The sequence below is a fragment of the Augochlora pura genome, chromosome 4 (genome assembly GCF_028453695.1).
Source record: "Augochlora pura isolate Apur16 chromosome 4, APUR_v2.2.1, whole genome shotgun sequence".
NCBI classification, from domain to species: Eukaryota; Metazoa; Arthropoda; class Insecta; order Hymenoptera; family Halictidae; genus Augochlora; species Augochlora pura.
Genome location: NC_135775.1, coordinates 22,071,025 through 22,084,616, shown reverse-complemented (window position 1 = coordinate 22,084,616; position 13,592 = coordinate 22,071,025). Strand labels below are relative to the sequence as shown.

The 13,592-nt window shown below is 41.5% G+C and overlaps 1 protein-coding gene and 1 long non-coding RNA gene across 6 annotated transcripts; one reads left to right on the top strand and one right to left on the bottom strand.

Moving 5' to 3' along the window:
* Nucleotides 1-1,009: 1,009 nt before the first annotated feature.
* LOC144468281 (facilitated trehalose transporter Tret1) lies at nt 1,010-11,115 on the bottom strand. Of its 5 annotated transcripts, XM_078177633.1 has the most exons (6): nt 10,672-11,115; nt 7,284-7,366; nt 3,728-4,075; nt 3,144-3,301; nt 2,608-3,060; nt 1,010-2,259 (listed from the first exon to the last, which is right to left on the bottom strand). In XM_078177633.1, the coding sequence occupies exons 2-6, from the start codon at nt 7,338-7,340 to the stop codon at nt 1,680-1,682; spliced, it is 1,596 nt and encodes a 531-aa protein (XP_078033759.1). In that variant the 5' UTR covers nt 7,341-7,366; nt 10,672-11,115; the 3' UTR covers nt 1,010-1,679. The 5 variants fall into 5 exon arrangements, with proteins under 5 accessions (XP_078033759.1, XP_078033757.1, XP_078033760.1 ...); XM_078177631.1 differs by lacking the exons at nt 7,284-7,366; nt 10,672-11,115 and adding an exon at nt 6,603-6,793; XM_078177634.1 differs by lacking the exons at nt 7,284-7,366; nt 10,672-11,115 and adding an exon at nt 6,560-6,639.
* LOC144468283 (uncharacterized) lies at nt 7,911-9,317 on the top strand. The gene is made up of 3 exons (XR_013493789.1): nt 7,911-8,103; nt 8,661-8,775; nt 9,228-9,317. It is a non-coding gene; the product is annotated as an uncharacterized LOC144468283 (long non-coding RNA).
* Nucleotides 11,116-13,592: the final 2,477 nt, after the last annotated feature.

Below are 13,592 nucleotides of genomic sequence, written 5' to 3'. Positions count from 1 at the left end.
AGCTACGATAAAGGAGAAATGTTCCAATGAAATTCTTTCTTCAGCTCGCGGTGAAAAGGGTCGAAATTCGTATTTTCTGATCAGGAATGCACATGGCCGGAGGATAGTGAACATCGGGAGCCAGTTTAAAACGACGGAAGTTCACTAGAAAAGACGATCGGATGCCAGAGGAACATGATTCGACAAGCGGTATGTATAACCCCTGTGACCATTTGGCTGCAACATAGGGCGCCCCTCGCATCCGCCTTCTCCCCGAAATATTCCACAAACTTCCTACTCCTGATTAATCAGGGGTAAGTGCGGAAACGAGGGATGCCCCTATGTTGCAGGCAAATGGCCACAGTAACCACACAACCTGTCACGTCACGACACGCATTAATATGAGAGATACGACAGGTTTAGAACAAACTGAAATAATCAGAAGAGCATCATGGAAATAGAGGTTGAAGCGACTGCGTTCTTCGCAGTTTTATTCCATTGCATTAGGAGCACATGGACGTATAAGAGGTTCGTCAGATTTTACACACTATTATTACCTATGCTAGCATATTACATGTAAAATGTATTTTGCATATGTGAAATTGTTTGTTCATTATTTCAGCAACGATCCTGTGCAAAATATCCTGTTAAACTTACTAATAAATAAATCTTTAACTAATGGTAATCTTTAACAAATTGTGCGGACCGTAACGCCATCTATCGCAGAATGGCAGAATTTGCTAAACAAACATTTCAAATATTTTTAACAGGTACGAGATTTTGTATAGTACAATTTTTACTTAATCCTTGATTAATTATTAATTTGTTTATTCGTTAATAATTTATTGTCATTGTGAAATAGTTTCTTTGGACTGGTTAGTATAAATATCTGGAGATCAATATTTATTAATAATTGGAGTAGCATCTTTATATTGTAATAAAGAATGTGGCAGTTAGTAGTGCTTCCTGAAATGAAATTGCTTGATCACTAAGCGTTATCAAATAACTGAAATTAAAATACTTCACCCCATTTTATGCAAAAATAGTACTTTTAATATTGTACAATATCAAACAACATTCAGTAGATTTTGCTGTACAGCTATTAAAAACACGACAACGTACATAGTAACAACAAGAAACATAATAATATATAAAGGTCCTTACGAATAAAAATACGTCTGTATATACACAAGGTAACTGTATAAATGAGCTCGCTAGTTTTAAAAAAATATGTCTTACAGGTCACTCCAAGTTTTTGCAATCCTTTGCATAAGAACATATCCAATGTCCTTGGCATCATATGCTCACCAATGCAATTATAGTCACACTCGTTATCAAGTTGCACTCAATCGTCCTCAGAGTACTTTAAGGATCGTGTGATCCATCACAATTTGCCTGATGGCTTATGAAGAACACATTTAGAAGAGGCATAGGAATGTTCATGGTATCGATGATCGAGGACCCTTAACGAGTACCCAATATCGGTACTAGAATATCACAGACGTAAGAGGGCCACGAGAAATACAAATGTCCTCCAAGATCCCAGTCTCTCCAAGATTCAGTCGAACTATACAAAAATCCTGACGATCCGTATCACTCTAGAAGGATTCTCCTCGTGGCCCAGCCTGAGAAATACTTACATTCATAGCTACGACTCTTTAGCTTTGGTTTCGACTCACAGAAATCAATCTTTTTCCTCATCAAATGTAAACATGTTGCAATGAAATATGTACAACATCGCTCTTCGCATCCGAATCCTTCTTCGACTCATTCCTGCTCTTTCCAGTGTCGTTAGGAGAGAGATCCAAGCATAAATTGTCATAAGCATACGCGTTGGTCACGATGCTAGAGCGTTTCTCGTCAATCGAGGACTCAAACTTCTGTAGAGTGTTCCTAGACTGCGTGGACACAGTTGGCAAGACCTGGTCGGCGCTGTTCCACTCAGACTTGCTGGAGAATTGACTTTCTATTTGATCCAAGCTTCGTCCTCTGGTCTCCGGAAGGATCAGTATCGCAAACAAGGTCCCCAGGATGCTGGCGCCAGCGAAGGTCCACATGACGACCTCGATCTCGGCTACGGATCGTAGGTCTGGATACAGTTTGATTGTGCCGAACGTCAGCAGTTGGGCCAAGCTAGTCGTGATACCTCCCAAAGGTCCTCTGAATCTTAAAGGGTACAGCTCCGAAGTCATCACCCAAGGCAACGTAAGGAAACCTAGCATCGAGGAGCCCACATGACCTCCGATACACACCAAGGATATGATCGACGGCAGCTTGAACCTGCAAGCAGGAAGAACTCTGTTACAAAGATGTTAGATGGGTGTCAAGGAGAGGAAACGTCCTAGCAGCTCACTGATCTACATATCGATCAGGATAGAACTCTCTACCAGGAGATGTCCATGGAGCACAATGTGAATCAGGTTTCCATTTTCTCAGGATTATGATTTTTTTTTCTATCTATGAATTAGTCATTACCTGATAACTGAGGAGTGGTAAAAGGAAGCATCTTCGCAGAGATTAGGGGATTCAGGAAACATACAAGATCATTAATGAAAGGAATCGATTTCGCGAAGTTACAGTAATGCTACGAGCGTTTAATTAAACTGCCAATTAAATAACAATGCGAACCTCAAGGTCAGAGCGACGCCTACGGCAGAGATCGCCATTCCGAAGCCGCTGATGAAGGCCAGTACTTTCCTACCGAAGCTGTTAGCCAAACCAGCGCCAGCGATCGAGGCGAACAATCTGATGACGCCGATCCCGACACTGGCGGTGTATTCATTCACATCGATATGGATGTCTTCCAGAACGTTCACGGCATAAAACAGAATTATGTAGATTCCGGACATCTGTTGAAGCGCGAAGAACACCAGCAGGATTAGGAACGGCTTCCAAACGCTGGGCATGTGAAGAGCTTTCAGCAGACTTTCCTTCTTCTCCTCTCTTTTCAAGTTAGTCTCACAGAGTTCTTCGTATTCTTTGTCAGTAGTAGAGCCAGCTCCTCGAAGCCATAATAAGGACTCCTTAGCTTCATCGTTTCGCCCCCTAGCCACTAGCCACCCTGGTGTTTCCGGAATCATGCTGATGCAAAAAAAAAAACAAACATAGTAATGACCTGCTAATGAAGTCTTTAGAATACTACTATTATTGAGATTAGTAATTACCGAGCTAGTGCCAACGAAAGGATGGCTGGCCCGATGCTGATTGCAGCTGCTTTCTCCCATGTGGTGATCGCTCCCAGGGTATAGACTATCAGGACACCCAGTGAGACAAGCACCGGGCCACAGCTTCCCAGCCAGGCCCTCTGGTGCGGCGCTGATGTCTAAACAAATTCATTTCTTGTTCAACCACAGTTCAGGATATTGCAACAGTCTAAATTAGATCATAGTCGTCAATAAATTCTGAAAAGAATCTCTATCCAGAGGTAGACAACCAGAAGTTAAACTAGCATATTAATTGCAGAAATCAAACAGAGTTAAACGAGTTCCTACACGCAATACGAAGAAGCTTCTCTACCAATATTAGGAAAACAATTTTGTTACGGACGTTTAACAGAAATTACGTTTGCTAGCATTGCTACTGGTATTAGCGTTAATTATTGTCAACGTGTCACCGCTATCTTCGGACCTTCGATAAACTAAAAATACTTCAAAGTCACGCTTCATACTACTGCTAATTCCTAAGTTACCACGATTCTGCGCGCACATTTTAGTGGTTCGTCGCCAATCACAATTAACAAAATATTCACCTCGCTGACATAAAGGTAGAGGCCGTTCGCCATGCCCATGCCGATCCCACTGACAAATCTACCGACGTATAGCATAGGCACGTTCGTTGATAGCGCTATGAGCAGCCAGCCTGCAGCATGCGGCAAGCTAGCTAAAGCGATCGCTGATCTTCTTCCGAACCATTCTGCGCACAGTCCGGCTATCAAGGATCCTATAGGGTTTGAGACGACTCCTAAAGACGCAATCCAGGACAGCTCCGAGGTGCCTGCGAAATTGGATTCTCGCAGTCGAGGGAGCAGAATCGCACTGAACCCTTGACCTAGCCCTATCGATATTTGCCCTGAATGGGCGGCTAGACCTGCGAATATCTGAAACATAAATAATACAACAATTTGAAGGACTCTGCAGTACAGCGTTTATTGCTAAATGATGTTTATGAATCCTGAATCAATGCAAATGGTTCCAATAAGCGAAGTACGTACAACAAACGATCTTTATCATTCTATACAGTCTACTATCTACTAATAACAATTCATTCAGCAGCTTCAGCGTCACGATGGGCAGTAAAAGTCTTCAAGATCTCCCACCCGGAAGAAGTACATTGTACTCTAACGGTTCCGGGGAACCCCTCGTCGTGGTCATCCCGAAAATTCGTGAACCAATTAGATTTGGAGATCTCACGCGCTGCTACGTGGTAGGAAATCGGCGTTGAGTTCCGTGAACGTGTGCTGAAACGACGATGATGGAACCCGCAAACGATGATGACGGCTCGTAACATCGTTTCGTTCACGTAAGCCGCGCACGAACCGCTTGCCGGGCTCCTGATTGCGGAAGAACCCGTGGAATTTCGTGTCTTCTCGGTTCTGCGGGTCGGACAACCAAACAACAATTGAACGGATCGCGAGCGTAACGATGACGCAAAACAGGTTTATCACGAGCAGAGTTCGCGCGGAAGAATCAGTGGCTCCTCTGATCACGATTGACCGACGATCACGATCAAGATGACGCGCGCCGGAGCTCGTAGCGTATAATTATTCGAATGACAGTGGTCCCGAGCTTTGTTCCCTGTTTGGTAGTCAATCTCGCTGACGAACATTAGAGTTTCTTGCTTCCTACGTACCCGCCATCTTCGAACGTAATCGCGTCCATCTGATTGGTTTCTGTCTCGCCGCAATCTTTTACGAACCTTCCACAATCTTCTCAGAAGCTCAACGATCCATCGAACTCTTCGAGGCATCGTTCTTCGATACATTTCTTGAGCAACCGGTCGAACTGTGTCCTCGAGCCCGACTGAATCGGTGAACTTGTTGCGGTATAATGGCGCCTTATCTTATCGGCTGCTTGAATAATTATTGACCAATTTTTCATTCATAATTGCTTAGCCGTAATAGCGGTATTTGCATCGAGTAAATTGAGTCTTTTACTCCATAAAGAAACGTAGAGGAGCGTAGTCCAATTTGAATTCAGGATGGGCCTTAATCGACGAGTTATCGTTAGGATTAGATTGCGAATTTTATGCATTTGTGATAAAAATTAGTAGTATACGAAACAGTGAAGACATTTAAAAAATTAAGCATCTACGTATCTCTTATGACTTGGGATCAATGTAGATAATTTTCATTTTGTATAAAATGAAATTCCTCCCTCTAGAAAACTCCCTCTATAAATTGCTTTTATCTGGTTCCAGGTCACTGCAATCGATATTTGCCAATTGTTAGAATTATCGCGTTAATGAGAAAGAGTTCTGACGGCCATTCCGGTATCAACAGTTGCCACCATTTTGGATGACGCATAATAGTTATCGAAGATGAATGTTATTTATTCTGTAGTTAATTCAAGGAATGAACCGATGGCTAGAAGATTATCGGAAGCAATTCTTCGTTAATAGGATGAAGAATGAAACGAGTGGCCACGATTGATCGACTAATACAATTTTTGAATAGAAAGACGTCTAAACCGATTATCAGCTTCTCTACTGGATTAAAGTTTAGTTTAATAAGCTTAGAAGCAATTCCTCGTTAAAAAGACGATAAAAGGAACGAATGGCCATGGTTGATCATCTCGCTAGCTCTTATTTAGCTCGCGGTGACCCCCAACCGCGAGCAACTAACAAGAACATGTTATATTTTCCGTGGAGGACGATCGCGAAGGTTCTTGCTCGGAGCGAGTATCTCTCCATCATGGCAACGCAGTGATCCAACTGGAATGGAGCTCGAAGCCAAAGAGAGTTCTCGAAAGAAGTTCAGAGACGACTACGCTTCAACAGCAGAAACCACAAAAATGCAGCGTGTCTAAATTGTCCATAAAAAATCTATGATTGAATGAAGATCCGCGATTATTATGAAACGTATCATCACAGTCCCCACTGAAAAACAAAAGCGTTATTTCATCATTGCTTCAGGTGTCCAAAGAAACAAAGCGTAAAAATAATATGTCGTACTTAGTCAGAAGAAATATCAACCGTCGCTTCCGACGCGGATGTAGATAATTTGGGCCGTGACAACTAATGTCTAAATATACGCGTGCGACATGTTATTATAGTTCATTAAGATCGGCTAACAATTGTCCGCGTTGTTTTTATTGTTAGAAGCAGGTGCCACGAAGATACTTCGGATAAACGTTTCAACGTGATCGTCTCTCGATCTGTCTCAAATGCACAGATGAAATCGAATCGTCAACCAATGAAAAAATTTGAGAGCAGTTCGAAAATTCGTCTAGATCACTAGATCGATTCTCCGTACAGGTCTATTTGCCTGTTAATCGTCCGAGATCCCTTATTGAGGCTCCCAGGCCTCGTTTAAAGCGGTCTAGAAGATGTTTTCCGTAGATAGCGGTCGAATCGCAATAATTACCGGACAGATCGCAATCATTCAAGTGCATTACGGTTACGCGTACACTTTTGCAACGGAAGCGGCCGGTGGCGTTTCCCTTGATCCTCGCCGGGGACACTGTCGACTCGTTCGACAATCGCGGATCGCTCCTCGTTGGATCCATTTCATCCTCGATCGTTAAAACCATACTGAATCCTGATGGATACCACTGTTAACAGTATACTGCACAGTACCACCATTCAGTGGCCTAGATTAATTGGTAATTATCTATAAGCCGATAGCGAACGATAAGCACTTCCAAAGATCGAATCAAGTCAGGTGATCAATATAAATTACTAATGACAAGTGAAACGTCTCTTAATTAAATAGCCTGGATTTGAGTTAATTAAGCGTGCTAGCAGCGATTTATCGGATCGTATGCTCCTTATAGATGAAAATCAATGATTGATGAATTGTACGCAATCATTATCATAACAACAGAACTTCGTGAAACCCAACCAAACATCAAAATTTAAAAAATCGCCAGATTTTGCATGGTGTCTATATTCTTTGCACTCTTCAATAACTGTATTTTATTATAAAATTTCTTATTTAAAAAATCTCGAAACAACATTCAAATATTGGAAATGTTTCGCAAAGTCCGCTCGTTTTAAAATTTTTCGTAGGATCATATCTGTGTCGAGCGTTTGACTGGGTTCCACTGTGCAATAAGTAAATAGTTTATTAATTTAATTAGTTCTCTTACGCCTTTCTGTTCGCCAGAGTGTAGCAGTTTCCACCATAGCTTCGCTCGGGTGATCATCTTATCCGAAGTACTGTAACCGGTATCTGTAACAGCGAGGAAAAATGGTTTTGTCAGAGATAATTGGAATCGGAACACAAGAAGAAACACTACAAGCCTTGTCATGCCGACGTTTCGTTGTTTCTTAATTTTTTTTTTGATAGCTTGATAGATTAATTGTTATTTTTCCAGCGAATCTTCAGACCGATTTTTCCATCCTAGTCGGAGCAGTACGTTGTTATCATTATTTGTTACGCAAGGGCTACCTAATGAAGTCGCGAAATTAGAGGAAACAATAGATTGTTTGTTCAGCTAACAAAGTTCATTATTCTTCTCGCGAACACTTTGCGATTAAATCAATCACGATATCATTCATCTCGTTCGAGTCCGTTTCGGCAAACACGGAACGATTTTTTTGTCTTCCATACACACATATTCATCTTCGTCGTTTCGAGTCATCGTTGCGTTCGCGAATTCTGCCACGGGTTTCGCGTAAATAACACCTGTTCGCGACGTTATTCCGAAGACAATCGCGGATCTGCGCGACGAATCGACATTATCATCCCGACTCTTTTGTCCGAACACTGGCGATCTGTGTAATTACGGTGCCACACGACGCTGTTCTTAAGATGGACTTTATGCAACGTTCTGCAGTCGGAGTAGCATCTCGAATTGTACGCAGAATCGTCAACAAGGAACGTTAATCTTCCGAAGATTACGATCTCTCTTGCCTCTCACGGAAATTTGACACAGCTTTCTCTGTAGTCGAATAAGTTCCATACATGTACGTAGTTTAATCTAACCTTCTGCTAAGATTAATCTAAAGATCTTAACATTTTAGTTCAGTAAAAATATAACTTGTATTTAAGCCAGTTCTCATTTCGCTGTTGTTCTTGGTTTGTTTTAACTTAGTTTAGTCTACCTAGCTTAGTCTAGTCTGTGTTTAGTCTAGCCGTAGTCTCGATCCAGTCTAGCTTTGTTCTGGTAGAGGCCGAGATATAATCTTGAATCCATCGAAGTATAGTGAAAGATAAGTCCAAATCTTGATTCAGCTTATGTGCGATCAAAGATAAGACAAAATCTTGATTCAGATTAAGTGCGATCAGCAATTAGATGCACTCTAAGGTAAATCCTGATTTAATCTAGGTGCGCTGTGTTCCATCCTTCTAGATCCATCTCTCTACTAATTCGATCACAAAGTATAACTAAATGTTAGATTATAGATTACGATTAGATTGGGATCTCTTTCATCATTAAAAAACAATAGCGTATCTACGAAGGAAAACTCGCTGTTTATCAGCTTATCTGTATCAAGTAATAGTTTTTTATCCTCTGTTCTAGATACACTCGAGGACCAGGTATGGCTGATATGGCCCGACAAAATCGTTGTGACAGGGGCGAATAAATCCGAGAGATTAATCACAGGACAAGATAATGTCGAAATCTAATGGGCTGGGTAAGTTCGTTGATAGGTAAATTGCAGCTCACGTGCGAACCTGATGGAGAGCGTCGATCTCTAAGACTCGTTAGAGGATCACGAGCATCTCGTGACTCATGATGCGGTACGCGCTTTCGAACTTAAACGCGAGCGGGGGATGGTGTATGATGATTTAAATGGGGCCATTATTCAATATGCTACTGTGCACCGGTTGACTTGTCGAAAAATACTTGTCATAATTCGAACTGCTGCACAACACTCAGCGGTAAAACGATTAACTTGTCTTGTGATACCGGCGCTCCCATTGTCGCGAATAAACCGCGGGCTTTTATGCACCTGTTAAAAAAATAAGTACGTGAGATCTAAATCGGCATGAACATTCGAAAGATTTGGAAACATCGATGGAGCGTTTCCGTCTGATCGGAAGTAATCGACTGGCTTACAATTAACAAACAACTTTTATTTTGCAGAAAGATCCGTCGTCTGAAATCGTGAATAGATCAATTGTTCTTTGCAGACAGCATTGTGCAGCAAATCATTTATCAAAACTTTCGGCAGATCCAATTTAAGTTTTGCTGCGGTCAGTGGTTGCATTGATTGCAAAGGATCCGAGTGTATTTAAAAAATAGGCAACGTATCGAACGAATTTTAATTTGTACTCGGATGAATTTGGTAAGTCAATAAACCATTTTAAAATTAATCAATTTAACAAACAGATAAAAAGTTAAAACATCGTAATACAGCTTCCGTTACGAACAATACTCTTTCTCCATAGACCTAAGAAAAACGCCAGCCTCCGGAGCAGCAAACCCAATTATGAAACGACCAGCACGCTGACATTCTCGCTTCCGCAGATAAATATCTCAAACTATGCTTATTTCGAGAAAGGTTTACCGTTTTTGCGTGCATTGAACGCAATCGGGACAGCAGTGAACGGCACTTTCAGTCTTTACAATGGTTTTAACGACAGACTTGCGGAATAGGTGCAAACGATCTATTCGAAATCACTGGTAGTATAACTAAAATATTTCATCGGTTATTTTGTCACCCTGGCGAAAAGTTGTGAAATCAATTCATCTCTATGCAGAAATTATTGATTTAAGCGATCCAGTATAGAGCAGTATATCTTTCTGCACGAAAATTAATATATTAACGAAGCTTCTTTCTTATATAAAGAATCATTCGATTTTGATCTCTCGTGCAATGATCAAAATATTAATGCTGCTCCTTTAAAAAATTATTAAATAAATGTATCTGCGCGTACAGTGTGACGTGCTGTGGGAGAATATCAACGATCTTTCGTTTCTCGTTAAGCAATTGAACGCAATTCGGCGAATTTAATTACAGGCTTGGCGTCAACGTTTCCGCGATCGATAGAAACGTCAATAAAAAGGGCTCGGCACGCGTCCACCGTGAGTCACGCGACTCTTTTCCTTTCATTTGGACTCGAGAGTATACCAAATTAGTTTGTTTTCGCTTTGTGGCCTGTTTACAAAAGCCGCGGCTATTTTTGACGTCGATTCGACGTGTTCGCGAATACAGAATGCACGCTGCATCGCTTTCTCTATAAACATGCTCTCATCGAAACGATCTTTGCATATATTTGAGAGTAAATAGTTACTGTAACTATTTTTAATCTCTCGTTTCAGAACTTCTAAACACTCTTGTCTTTACCATTGATCATCTCGTTCCCTTCAGACGAATACTTTACATATTCTCCATTATTCAGACTTTGACGTTTCTGGAGAAAAAAGTAGTTATCAACAATTAAATTTACCAAAATATTATTCATCCATCGCTACTTCAACTAATTTCTAATATCATCGCAAATTTATAAAAACGTGGCGCAATAATCATTTCTTCCAATCTGCAATTGTATTTGTCGCTTTCGCATTTACAGAAAGGGACCCTTACCTTTCGCAAAACTTTGAGCCTCTTCTTCTAAAGTCCCCTAAATTTACCGATGGCCTGCGACCACTCTGTCCTCCATATCACGGAGATCGTTCAGGAGCACGTGGACGAGGGTCGAGAAAAACGTAAACCACTTTTGCTCGCCCGGCGGGGGTGTAATCGCGTGACAATCGATGGATCTACCGTCACGATCACTGTCTCGACACAAAGTGATCCGAGATAACCTCGGTTCAATACCGGAAATAAACTCGGCAGAGAATGCGATTTAAAATGAGATTGAAGTCGCTTGAATTGATTGGGGTTGTTCGCGAGGGTCGAATCGATTTTTCCTTTATTTTCCACGTGAAAATGTGTTGACTACGAAGCACGCACGTGGTACCGACTTGTTAACATCTTATTGGTAGCACGAGCAGAGAGAGCCAGGTCCGCCGCGAGTTTTTTCGCACTCGGCACTGAGATGATTTTCGCCGGCGCGTTCGCATTTATACGCGGCGGGAAGGCGCCTCTCTTCTGAAAACGGCGCTCCGCGGCGCGAAGCGCCCTTCCAGGGCCGTCTCGAGGTCTCCCGGTCTCCCTGCTCGCCACCAAGAGGAATTCCCTCGATCCCCGATCCATCGAGATCCGTTTGCCTTCTGTACGAGGAAATATTATCATTTCTATCCGCAATTTCAGTCGAGAACGAACGGTCGGCTCTATGTCGCACGAAAACTGTCAGTTGTTCCGGGTTCTCTTTGCGTTTCACGTCGATTTTCTTATGAGTTAGGATCACCGATATATTTTTCATTATTTCACAGGATGATGTTATTCTTCTCCAAAATCATTCCTCTTTAGGAAATTTTCAACGATTGAAATTGGCTGCAAGAAAATTCATATTTGTCTAGCTTCTAGAGATGCTTTTGTAGTATTTATCAATTAATTTTGTGTGGGAGATTTAATAATTTGTCAACACTGGATTTTTGTTTATCTATACGTCGTCAATTGCGTTGGTTGAACATGACAGCATCTTCACGAATGCCATATTGATTTATCATCGAATCTATGTTACTACGTTGTGTCAGTTGTCTATGAGATAAATACTATTTGAACTTGTAAAAGTAATTTTACGACGTGCTTCCAGCAATGTACAGATCGGAATTGAATTTTTCTCCCTAGAATTAAAACATTTAAATAAATGTTCGAGGGGAAGATGGTAACTGATTCGACTCCATCTTGTTTCTCTCTTCCCAATTCGCATTTTTATTCTCATATTACATCTGTTTTCTGTGAAACAAAGACACATAACTAAAATCAGAAGAAAGAATAGAAGTGAACAATTCATAGTTTCATATCAAAATCTCCTGATGCATTAATAAAAGTACAAGGAATTAATTGGAAAAACATGGCGGTGGTTGAACTATTACCCTGAATGTTGCTCACAAATATTCGGCACCGTTTATCTCGTTTTTACACGTACTGTTGTCACGACTTTCGTTATCAATGACCTTTCTCTGTTTAAGGACACGTTGGTGTATGCTCAGCGTGGATTTATGATAAAAAGAGAAGACCTCCATCACATGCAGATCGTCTGAGAGCCCTCCATGAGCGTTCGATTCCCGATTTAACCATCATCGTGACTTGACCTTTAACGAACCGCGGTTTTTCCGAGTAAACGGTTAATCACTAGTCTAGACAATTGACATGCACAATGGACACGCATCTCTAAAACTGATCGCGACCGTGCATCTTTCTGCGAACCGGTTATGGATAATTTACGTTGGAAGATCTTCGGCAAACGGCGCCAAGTGCTGCGATAAACCGCAAGATTTTCGACGATTTCCCGGGAAGCAGTTTTCATCTCGCCTCGAGGACACCGTGACTGCGCGATTTTCGAGCCCCGCAGCTCCGAGGAGTTCTTGAAAATCGTTCGTAAAGCTGTCGTTGAACAGGAGGTTCTATTGTTTTAAAATTTAGACGGTAATCACGCTATGCGGTTGCTGGAGATGAGAAGGCAGTTTTAAATTCAGCGGAGATCGTGCAGCTAGATTCGTTGCTGATCGTTATTAACGATCAAAGATGTGTAAAAATATCGTCTTGAATTTTAACATTAACAGGTATCTGCTAAGACAGGTGCGTATAGTGAAAAATTGGTGCTCGTCGTCTTTGAACTACCTAAACTTTAAACCAAAATAATCGAGGTAATATTTTGTAGGCAAAAGTCAACGTTTCCATCTCGACTGGGAGAATTTTCAAAAAATATTGATTCAAGAGCTTAGGCACAAGGATCCACTGTAGCTTTTAAAGGAAATCTCTTTGGCAAAATACAAACAACCGAAGATCAGACAATTTTCCCAGAAGCCTTTACGTCGAAGGATTAAGGACAATTATCTGCTGTTTGGAACAGCGTACTCATTCGAGCGAAAAAGCACGTGGACAAAACTCGACGAGATAAATAAAGAGGACCATTTTTCTATAATTTATAACGCTTGTGACGAGATTAAGAATTTCTCGTGATCTATTACGGATCTCGTGATCGCCATTGCGTGGACAAATCGCACAACGGATCCCTTTGATTCAGGAACAGGTCCGCGTCCAGCATTCTGGGTAGATAAGCCGGATTTGCACATGATCCGTTGGTAAAAGGTGGCATTATATTATATTATGCTATGACAAAAGCCGCGACCTCCGCGATTGTCAGTCCGAATGGTCGTGATAAAAAGTGACGTTCACAACGGGTAACGTGAGTTACTGCTCAGGGATTGAGTCGGTCCGATGGAATGGCGACAGTTTCCGCGATGAACGGCTTTAAATTCGCTCAATACCGATCAGCACTTTCCTGAATGAATAAACGGCGATTCTTTTGTTTTCGGTCGATATAGCAGAGATCTTAGGCCATTCGCCATTAACACGTGCACTATGAACGATGTTTGATCATTCAGATAATCGAG